The sequence below is a fragment of the Oncorhynchus gorbuscha genome, linkage group LG26 (genome assembly GCF_021184085.1).
Source record: "Oncorhynchus gorbuscha isolate QuinsamMale2020 ecotype Even-year linkage group LG26, OgorEven_v1.0, whole genome shotgun sequence".
NCBI classification, from domain to species: Eukaryota; Metazoa; Chordata; class Actinopteri; order Salmoniformes; family Salmonidae; genus Oncorhynchus; species Oncorhynchus gorbuscha.
This window is the reverse complement of record NC_060198.1, coordinates 36441382-36453586: the sequence shown is the minus strand read 5'-3', so window position 1 is coordinate 36453586 and position 12205 is coordinate 36441382. Positions and strand designations below refer to the sequence as shown.

General features: G+C 41.7%; 1 protein-coding gene across 1 annotated transcript in view; it reads right to left on the bottom strand.

Annotated features, from left to right (window-relative positions):
* LOC124015749 (ubiquitin carboxyl-terminal hydrolase 43-like) overlaps positions 1-12205 on the bottom strand; it is a 99398-nt gene that overhangs the window by 57195 nt on the left and 29998 nt on the right. Inside the window, exon 3 of the mRNA XM_046331202.1 lies at positions 2691-2794. Within this exon, the coding sequence (XP_046187158.1) occupies positions 2691-2794 (104 nt within the window). The remainder of the gene's footprint in view (positions 1-2690; positions 2795-12205) is intronic.

Genomic DNA, 12205 nt, shown 5'->3' with positions numbered 1-12205 from the left:
CTTGAGATTATATTACATACTGTATTGTTACACCCAGGACTCAAATGCTGGAGGGCAATGAGAGAGGGACAGAGGAACAGATAACAAATCAAAGATAGGGACTCCAAAGGCTGTCACTAAATCAAATAGCACAACAAACATCATGCCACTAATAGTATTATATTAGTTATTAGGATGACAAATATTTAATCATGTAAAATACATCTAGTATTTTAAAATTTAAAACACCACAGACAGGATAAGGATATTTATATTCGAAACAGGACACTTCTCTGACCACAGGGACTCTGAATCCCACTTTCACACATTATTCTAAAAAAGCTTTGACAGTAGCTTTTCAGTCTTACACTTTCACACCCAGGCCTCAATCCTCATCTCAGATAATGATGCTGTTGCCTGAGTAAGTGATTTGGACTGGCCTAAGGGACAAAATCAGATGGTTATGGAAAGATATGGCTATGGAATATTACTTGAGAGAAATGTCTATATAGTCCAAAGCTCTTTTCCACTGAACTAAAGCCATGCTGTAGCTCTGAAATGCAAAGTTATGCTGTTTTTTAAGTTATACAGCATGTTTTATGGTTTGCTAGTAATCAGTGATCATCAGTCAAGTGTTGGATTCCAGTCTGAATCCTCCTGGTTGAGTCTGGCACAGTGTTTGAGTGGGTGAGCTAGCTATGGCTCCCGAGCTAGCTGTGGCTGCTTCCTGTCTAGACACGCCCATTTCCCGGGTGTCAAAGCAGAAACATTCATCAGTGGGTAGCAATTAAGGGATGCGCTCTGACAGATGTATTAACGGCATAACACCAAGCTGCCGATTTTTCAAGGAATTAGCAGATGGAGGAAACAAAAACAAGCAGGAAATTACAAAGCAAATGGAAACTTCCAGAGTGGCAAGTGTTCTAATTACTTCACGACAGAGTTAAAAGGTCCAAATATACATCTGTTCTATTGTGCAATTGTTTGCATAATTCCTTGTCAATATAGTACGACATTAGTCAAGGTTACCCAGAGAAGAGTACAGCTAATGTAAAATTGGGGGCTTGACAGAGATTTACAGATACACTTGGCAGTTGGAAGCAGAACTCTCATTGGCGCCTCTGTGAGAGGAGTGGACAGCCAAATCATGATGAAGGTACTGCAACAGCTCCACTACCTTCAGCAGCTCCAGTGATCTCCCGACCACAGCTGTGAGATGCATCTGTTTCATAGAAACACTTAGGAGGCTTTATCTCCAAGATTAAATGAACACTTGTGAAGCTTCAGAGGCTCTGGGTTCAAAGCTGCTGTAGCAGGCGCTGAGGGGCACTGAACACGGATTGAAAGGAATGTTATAAGGAATACAACTGTGAAAACTCAATCAGGTTCATCAATCACAGCTTCAAAGGAAAGGTACTAGAGCAAAGATTGTATATGTTTATTCAATATGTAGATAATCTATGCCTATTTGATTTGTACAGTTGTCGTTTTTCACTTGACCTCAAACAAGAACCAACCACCTCACTCATTTTATTCAGGACCATAAAAGCACTTGAAGGGGTCCCTAGTTACCTAGGAGACATAAAGGTTAGGTGGAGGGGCAGTCTTTCTTACTGCACTCTGTGCATGGGCCTTGTCAGTATTGATGCTCCAGCTAGGCTCAGTAATTACTGGAATGTCTGCAGTGATTTAATGAGGTTACACTTCCTGCTGCTAATACATATAATACATGTATATATATAATACATATAATACACAACCTCTACACACTTAGAGTTATAATGACATCTCCATTACACATGGTGTATCTGATAATTACAATTGAATCCAATCAATGAGAACTGGATCGATGAGTCATCGGTAATCGAATGTGATGTGGGAAAAAAGCCTCCATACCTAACTTTGCATTGGTTGTACAATAATTGCAAAGAACTCATAGGAGAGGTGCAAAACCCAATAGACCAAATTACAGGCAGTGTGACCGATGGACTAACAGCTTATACCAAGACAAGCATGAAACTGATTTCTACACAAATTACCATAATTGCATTGAACTTTATAACATATGGTTCATAATTAAAGGAAATGTATTAAAATAAGAATGGGCAGCAAACTTTTACCCAATATGTTTTTGTTTAGCCAATCAACAAAGTTTTTCTAAATCTCAATCAATCTCTCAACAACAGACTCCCTCGCAAACTCATCCAGGTGCACTGTCAGGAAGAGAACGGGTTAGACAAAAACACAACTGGCTCCGAATGGAAATAAATAACAAAAGCTGTCACATTTTCACACTTTTTAATTATTTATTATTTTCTAGCATTATCATCTAAGGAGCAGGTTGAGCCATGACAAATATTTCACAATGAACAAAGGAAAGAAAAGTAACTCTTCTGTTTTACATTCAAGACACTGAATCGGAGGGAAATTGTTGACTGACACAAATATGAGAGACAATTCTCTGTATAGTAATTTGTTTATTTTTCACCTGTCCTTCAAGGTGCAAGGCAGCAGTTTTTACATTAGGACAAGTCCATGACTTTCCACATTAAGTGCCAGGGGTTCAGTCAACTGTCTTCTACTCAGCTCAGCTCAGCTCAGATGCCATCAATGCTTGCAGGACTAATGTGCAGATAGTAATAGGACAATTCTCTAGCATTGCATTGAGAATACAGTATGCTATGGGCAGACCTGGCAAACTGGAAACTCACTTGTATTGAGCCTGGAAGTGTTCCTGTACAAAGCTGTGGCGTGCCCCGGGCTGCTGCGAGTGGGGAGGCTCAGTGACCATCGCCTCCTCTGATATACCAGGGCCCTGGAATAGAGAGTGGACAAACAGAAACACATCATTGTAACATCTACAATCGCTAACAGTAAAAAAAAACACCAGATTCAACTAAATCCACTGCTATTCGGATGACACCCAGATTTACATCCACACCAAACACACCTCTCACCTCTTTCCCTCATCTCTGATCAACTGTCTCCAGGACATCAAAAACTGGATGACACCTAATCTACTCAAACTCAACAGCAATAAAACGGAGGTCATGCTGGTGGCTGTCAAAGTTCTCCTCAAGAAAGTGGGTGACCTCGTGATGTCCACTGATGGTTGCACCATCTGCTCATTATCTGAGGTCTGAAATCTGGGTGTCATCCTGGACCACTCTCTCCTTCGAGCCCCACATCAAGTCCGCCGCCAAATCTACCTTCTTTCACCTCCGTAACATTTATTTTTATTTAACCATCCCCAAAACAAGACTGTGCACCATCGTGGACCGGGCTTTCAGCACTGCTGCCCCCCCAAACCCTGGAACTCTCTCCCAGCCACTCAAAACTCTGGGGGCATTGCTACTAGCTACTAGCGTTAGCACAATGACATGCTAGCTGTTCTCATAGATTTCCAGTCATCGAGCTAACACCTATCCATTTAAAAGTGCGTCTTGGCAGAAATATCGACTTATTTTTTTGCATCAGTGGAAACAATTTAGCAGTAGTGGCCAATTAATATAGGGGTTAACACTGGACTGAGGAGAGGAACAGATCAGCATAAAATATATTAAATTCATATCTGTCTAGTTAGAACATTATGAAATGTTGTTCAGCAGTCTTTTTTTCTTTTAAAAGGGGATTTTAAAAGGCAGTGGAAAGTATTGACGTGAATACAACCCGCTTGGGGTACTTCTCTCTTTATTCTTTAATCCACTCACCTAACTGGCCTTGGAAAAGATAAAAGAGGAGGAAAAAGCGATAAAACTAACAGACTGATCACTGAAAAAAAAACAAGCTGATCTGGGACGGCACACAACAAGGGCATAGCACAGCTATGTGATAATGAATGAAATGAATTGAAAACTGTCCCCGTCAGCGCTGATTTAACTGAACTAATCCACCTAGCCCTAGCTGCACCATCAACAACAATAGCAGCAACAACAGCAGCCATGGTCTTTGCTCCTCCTTTATCGTCACCTCTGACGATGTCTCTAGCACTTTCTAATGGTGGTTTGTGTCCAGTGTGACGCTGTGGAATAATAATTACTACAGATACTGTAATGGCACATCATCGATGCAGTGTAGTCATTTGAAACCAATGTAATGTCAAATCTGAATCATTCTCTCACTATGGTATCAGGGACATGGTTGCACCATTTCATAAAGCCATGTTGTCTTGTGACAGGAGGACCAGGAGGAGATGTGTGGTTATGATGGATATTTTGGTACAGCAATGGTAAAAACGAAACAAAGAGTACCATACCATGGCACTGAGACAGGATGGATGACTGAGAAAAAGAGAGGTAATACTGTATAGTGTCATTACGGGCATTCATTAGATTTAATTACCCCTCTCATTTCCGGGGATAAAAAAAACATGTTTTATTGTCATATACACCAGATAGGTACTGTGAAATGTGTTGTTTTGTGTTGTTTTACAGGGTCAGTCATAGTAGTACTGTCACCTGTGCTCCCTCTCCGGCCTCTAGGTCACCAGGCTGCTCGTTTAAGGCGCACACCTGTCACCAGTGTTATGCGCATTTGTGCATAATGACACTCACCTGGACTCCATCACCTCCTTGATTACCTGCCCTTTATATGTCACTCCTTTTGTTTTCCCCCCATTCGTCATTGTTTATGTTTCATGTCGGTGCGCTGTTTGTGTTTCTTGTTTTGTTTATTTATTCAACTTATTTACTCCCTGAACTTGCTTCCCGACTCTCAACGTACATCGTTACAAGTACGGCGCACCTGGAGCAAATTAGGCCTAAGTGCCTTGCTCAAAGGCACATCAACAGATTTCTCACCTTGTCGGTTAAGGTATTCGAACCAGCAACCTTTCGGTTACTGGTTCAATACTCGAACGGCCATCCCTTCATGAATGTCCTTGACAGAAATCATGGTAAATCAATTTAACAGCAAATAACAAAATGATTTTGCTTGCTTGATTAGCGATTATTACTGTAACTGAGCTCTCACAATCTCTCTTCGAAGACGTGTGAAACTTCAACATGCCTCTGCACTACAGTCAATATCAACTGCACAATATGTGCTCACTGACAACGTCGGTTATGAAAGTGACAAAGCAGAACATTTTCCTTACTGTCTATTTCCTGATTTACACAGTTACGGTCACCGTCTGATTATGCATCAACGTTTAGGTAAGAGGACACAGTTAAGCCTTTATTCCTACAAAACAAGCACATTGTTGGATAACAATGGTTATAAATAAAAAATAAAGGGAGCATTATGCGCCAAAGATACTATAGATACTCAAGTGCAAAGGGAATTTGAGCTGCCATTTGCCTTCAGGCACTCAGGATTTAGTGACATGATAACAGTAACATGATGCACTTCAGATGCATAGTGGAGATATTTAATGGTACAAAATTGACTACAATACAGCCCGTGTGTGTGTGTGTGTGTGTGTGTGTGTGTGTGTGTGTGTGTGTGTGTGTGTGTGTGTGTGTGTGTGTGTGTGTGTGTGTGTGTGTGTGTGTGTGTGTGTGTGTGTGTGTGTGTGTGTGTGTGTGTGTGTGTGTGTGTGTGTGTGTGTGTGTGTTTGCGTGCATATGTGTAGCTCCCAAACTGACAAAGCTTTGACCTTGAAGGTGACAGTTGTAACAAAGAACATTTGATGTATCTGGATTCTTTTAAATTGAAAATAAACATTCATACTTTCAACATTCAGCACCTGAACAAAGCCACTGGATGTACACGTTGAATTATGATAACAAATCTCTGACTCACCTTTTCTTATCAAGTGTGGTTGACTTGGAAAAGGCCAAGCTAAAACCACATTTCCGGGTTAGCACATTATTACTGAAGTTACTAGAGCGCTGTACCTAGATGCCAGGCACTTGAAAATGCATTAAGTCATCATATCATTTTAGCCCTCATTTGACAGGCTCATGGAGGCTGTCAGAGCATTATTGCTCGCTAAGTCTCTGAGGTGTATTAACTCTCTCTTTTGACTCTTTCTCCACCACACCACGTCTCCTGTCCTGATCCCATACTGACTGCCACTGTTCCCAGGCAGCCAGCTCAACCATGACCCCTTAAAATATTTAGATCTTAGTGGTTGTTCCACTGGATGTCATAAGGTGAATGCACCAATTTGTAAGTCGCTCTGGATAAGAAATTGGAGCTGAAACTGTTCCCAGGCAGCCAGCTCAACCATGACCCCGTCTTACAATTGGAGCTGAAAGGAGGTTTTTGAATTTCGGTTGTGGAAAAAAGTGTAGTGTAGTGCTCAGGAGGAGAGTTCCTTTAACTAACCAGCGCCACTGAGTCTTTTCTTCCAAGTCCACTTCAGCTTAGCACAGTCCGGAATGTGACCGAAGTATGACCTTCCCTTCTTGCACGGGGCTTCAATAGGCACATACAATCACAAATGTTGCCTCTTCTCTCATTTCCCTCTCACTTTAGTGAGTTCCTCTATGGTTTTAGCTCTCTCCATCACACTCTACCCCACTCAGTCACTCCCTCATCATTCTCTCATAGCCATTCTCCCTTTTCCCCTCCCTGTGTGGTACGGTCATGCTCTGCTGAGCCTTCTGTTATTGGTCAAGGGGTAACAGGTCTTTAGAGCAGGCATTGAGAGCAGAGCGAGAGAGGTTATGAGGTCTGCTCTCCTGAGGCCTATGCTCCTACAGAACATATAGCTAGCTGAATTCATGCCTTACTACCACTCTCTGGCCTCCTCAGCAGCAGAGTTGACTGGAGCTGGAGAGATAGTACATTCCAGAGTTATCTTTATGCAGAGATAACAACACAGCGTTCCGAGACCAATGAGCCCAGCCTAGACACGGTCTTATCACCTCACTAAATTCCCTGGTGAGCCTGGCCAAGTCATCAGACTGCGAGGCGGCAGCAGCATGTTAGCAGCAACCACTAGTATGGCTGGGACGATACCAGTATCGCAATCTGTTTTCAATGGCAAAAATGTAAAACCTGCCGTATGTAAAATAATGTGTGCTATAGTTTGGAAAGTAAATAAATGTGACTCTGGATGACAACATAATGTTTGTTTCCAACATTAGGGCTGTTTTCCTAAAGAAGTTAAATCTGCTTCGTGTTTTGTTTCCTTGTCACTAATGAATATCACGATACTAGTATCGTCCCGGCCCTGCTAAAGACGTGAGCACAGTGAGAAACTGAGACACACAGACATATGATTCAGTAAGGCAGAAGTCATCTAAACTGATCAGGCTAGATAATGATTCCCATTTAATTAACTAAAACTGCTACTGTGCTCAAAGTAATATTTTTATATTTTTTATTTATATACCGTTAAACTTCAATTAATAGCCCGGGTGTTTATTTGCTTGAATCACTGAACACAACCGGCGCTTATTAGAGACACGTGTCTATTTCCTTAATGCACACAGCTTTTTCTCAATACAATTTTGAAAAGACTACAAAACTGTTTAATGTGAACTGTATGACCAGTATAAACATTATAATAACAACTCCATCGCAGATCAGACTTGCAAAGACTAGGCTGCCTTTGGCGTTGCCAACGTTTTCGCGCTTCAGCACCATTCTCTCACTCGTTGCGCCTTGTATCCCCCGTAGTTGAGCCAACCATGTCAAACCACACTGCCGTCTCATCCTTGGACATGATGTTGCTCTCCTCTATCTTCTTTTGCACAATCTTTACATTACTCACTGAAGTTCACTCATAAACAACTCATTTAGACCCAGCGTTTATTGGAAAAGGGCTGACGTGTGTGTGGATGCCAGGCTATTAAAAGGGACAGGCGGCTATTTGAGACTGAGTTTAATTTAAGTTTATGGAATGTGGAAAACTACAGTATGCACCTTGAGAGGTCTCATAGACTTGAATGTCCTGTTCAACATTGAGATGCTATCTTGGAAATCAGTTGTCAGAAAAAGGTCAAGCTCAAACCTGATAGAAATGCCAGTAAAATGGGTTAGGCAGAAAAAGATGGAAAGCAGATATTTTGAGTCAACATGGAAAGCCTGATTTTAGGACAAAATGTATTCCTTCTGAAAATATAGTCATTTAGTGGTAATGCTATGGTAGTGTAGCCTACAGTAATGTACAGTGCCTTGCGAAAGTATTCGGCCCCCTTGAACTTTGCAACCTTTTGCCACATTTCAGGCTTCAAACATAAAGATATAAAACTGTATTTTTTTGTGAAGAATCAACAACAAGTGGGACACAATCATGAAGTGGAACGACATTTATTGGATATTTCTAAAAAAAATTAACAAATCAAAAACTGAAAAATTGGGCATGCAAAATTATTCAGCCCCTTTACTTTCAGTGAAGCAAACTCTCTCCAGAAGTTCAGTGAGGATCTCTGAATGATCCAATGTTGACCTAAATGACTAATGATGATAAATACAATCCACCTGTGTGTAATCAAGTCTCCGTATAAATGCACCTGCACTGTGATAGTCTCAGAGGTCCGTTAAAAGCGCAGAGAACATCATGAAGAACAAGGAACACACCAGGCAGGTCCGAGATACTGTTGTGAAGAGGTTTAAAGCCGGATTTGGATACAAAAAGATTTCCCAAGCTTTAAACATCCCAAGGAGCACTGTGCAAGCGATAATATTGAAATGGAAGGAGTATCAGACCACTGCAAATCTACCAAGACCTGGCCGTCCCTCTAAACTTTCAGCTCATACAAGGAGAAGACTGATCAGAGATGCAGCCAAGAGGCCCATGATCACTCTGGATGAACTGCAGAGATCTACAGCTGAGGTGGGAGACTCTGTCCATAGGACAACAATCAGTCGCATATTGCACAAATCTGGCCTTTATGGAAGAGTGGCAAGAAGAAAGCCATTTCTTAAAGATATCCATAAAAAGTGTTGTTTAAAGTTTGTCACAAGCCACCTGGGAGACACACCAAACATGTGGAAGAAGGTGCTCTGGTCAGATGAAACCAAAATTGAACTTTTTGTCAACAATGCAAAACGTTATGTTTGGCGTAAAAGCAACACAGCTCATCACCCTGAACACACCATCCCCACTGTCAAACATGGTGGTGGCAGAATCATGGTTTGGGCCTGCTTTTTTTCAGCAGGGACAGGGAAGATGGTTAAAATTGATGGGAAGATGGATGGAGCCAAATACAGGACCATTCTGGAAGAAAACATGATGGAGTCTGCAAAAGACCTGAGACTGGGACGGAGATTTGTCTTCCAACAAGACAATGATCCAAAACATAAAGCAAAATCTACAATGGAATGGTTCAAAAATAAACATATCCAGGTGTTAGAATGGCCAAGTCAAAGTCCAGACCTGAATCCAATCGAGAATCTGTGGAAAGAACTGAAAACTGCTGTTCACAAATGCTCTCCATCCAACCTCACTGAGCTCGAGCTGTTTTGCAAGGAGGAATGGGAAAAAATGTCAGTCTCTCGATGTGCAAAACTGATAGAGACATACCCCAAGCGACCCCAAGCGACTCACAGCTGTAATCGCAGCAAAAGGTGGAGCTTCAAAGTATTAACTTAAGGGGGCTGAATAATTTTGCACGCCCAATTTTCCAGTTTTAGATTTGTTAAAAAAGTTTGAAATATCTAATAAATGTCGTTCCACTTCATGATTGTGTCCCACTTGTTGTTGATTCTTCACAAAAAAATACAGTTTTATATCTTTATGTTTGAAGCCTGAAATGTGGCAAAAGGTCGCAAAGTTCAAGGGGGCCGAATACCTTCGCAAGGCACTGTATGTGCTGGAACAAATTTCTGTAGCTCACTGTATGTGTAAACACACACACACGCATGCCCGGACATTAACACAAACACTCAAAAAGGCAACAGACTGATGTCCAAGATGGGAACATAATGTACTCTAATGTGTGTCCTTGATAAACGCTTTATCAAACGACTCCTCTTGTCATGGACACAAAGAGCAGGTTGTCAAAAAGCCTGTGTTCATGTCTGCTGCTTATCTAAGCCATCAACTCTGTGACGCAAAAAAAGTAGTATGTCTGTGAAGGATGGCGCTTTAGTGTTCTGCTATAAGTGAACATGGAGATGAACACATTTTCAAAAAGGAGATTCAGATTAAATTAAAATGACTTGAGCTCTTTCCAACAGTTCTAAGATGAGGTGGCTGTGGTTGAGTGGTCTCACTGACAGAACAGAGCCCTGTAATGGAGAGGAAAGGCCAACTGATGAGGGAACATTTCATTAGAAGCAGAGTGGACAAATGATGATTTATTACTAAACCTGTATAAATAGCTTCATCAGCAAAGGCTTGGATTGCTTGCTTGCCGCAGGCAACTTAGTCATGTTTATTTTACTTTGCCCTGTTTTTCTTATTAACAGCAATACTGTGTAAACAAACTAACAGATGTTTCATTTGTTCAACTTACTGCTTGATAGGGGTGGTGAGAGGCATCACAACAACCTCAAGCACTTTAGCTTCTAAATTGAGTAAAATAAGCTGAATTTAATTTTGTCAGCAAATATTGCCATTAAAAGCAACTACCCACTGGGCACAGATGTCACAGGGATACGTTGTCAGATCACATAATCATTTGATTGGCTGATTACAATGTAATGTACAATGAAAGTTGTCCTTTCAAACAGTTCTAGTGAAAGTCCCTTCTAAAAAAAGTACTCTGCTATATATATTTACAGTATAATACCACACTTTACAAAGTGAATGATTATTGTGAAGGGGCACATGACTGGGCACAAAGGACATTGACGAAGTCTGAAAAGAGAGCCACTGTCAATTTAATGAACAAAACAGAACTCGTCATGTAGTAGTAACGTACGACCGCTAATACCCGAGATATGGTAAATTGTCAAATTGTCAACCTTGCTTAATCCAAAAGCCTCAATGCCAGGAGAGGCGTGTGCCGATACCCCGGGAGTAAGAAGAACATTAAAACTGATTGATTTCTAAAATTGATTAAAAATTATTTATAGAATTTAGATAAATGACAAAGATACAATTGTGAGCAACTGAGTGGAAGGACTGGAGCCTAGTTGCTAGCGCAGCACTGTCAACGAGGGGGACAGAGTTAATCTATTGTTATTCCTGAACTGACTGACCAGAGAAAAATACTGCAGCATTGTTATCAGCTAGCGACGGTGGCTCAAAGGGGTCATTTTCTGTAACCACCAGAGCATACCAGACAGTTTTGACAGCGATTTAAGTCCATGTCCAGACATTGGTAAGTGTAAAATTGAAGGATAAGATCGAGATAATAAGCACTACAGTGCAAACAAACTCCCTGCTCTTACGACACTCCACCACGCTTGAGGCCATTCACTTCACACAGTAAACACAATTCTCCAGTTGAGATGCCATTAAAAATGGATTTGGCACTGGTAGCACTGAGAACCACAGTGATTCACTTCTGAAAGATTTACCCAGAGTCAACTCTCCATAGAGTGTAATGACAAGACTAAGACTGATAACGGGACTTTATTTCATTGTGGTGCTGACTGAGAACCTGAAATCACACACATTAACAGAATGGTCTGTCCTCTAGTGAGGTCTTAAATAATTAACCCAAATGTCACCCATAGTGATTCACACCAGTGTTCAGGAACCAGGGCACTTTCACTCCACCCCACAGGAATTCCGGCAAATATCCTGCGCAGATCACCTGCCTCGTCCTGATGGGTTTTCAGGGATGGAGCGTAAAGGGGAACCAGGTTTCCCAGTAATGGGCCTGCCATGAATAATTGAAGCATCCATGAAAACACAGAGATGGACATGTTCTTCTGGAAGGAGCAGAGCACTAGGGGAGAATGATTGAGAACAGGGGCTGCAACAGCAGAGCTCTAACCTCTCCAGTAGAGCTGAACACACAGACATTGAAAGCGAGAGAGAGTGCACTACACAGCGCTGTCATGCACAGCGTTAATGAATAATGAACGCCTCCCTCTGAGAAACCTCCTACCACGTCCCTCTCTAAAAATAGCCTCTTCTTTAGTCAAGGTGGACAGGTGAAGCAGAACTACTGTCAGAGCCCCAACTCATAGGGAATCACTCTTTGTGGGAGCATCGTTATGGACATGCTAAGTGGGAATGCTCTGCTGAACAGGGTGAGGCTGACCTCAGTATGTAGTAGGTGGTAGTGGCCTGCTGGATGATGTGTGTGTCTGGTCAGGTCTGGTCAGTGGGAATATGTTAGAAAGCAGACCTGTCCAGAGGCAGAATTCTGGCCTTGGTATCCTTCTGTGAGTTCACAAAGGGTATCAGCTACAATGACCCCTGGGATCTCAAGAC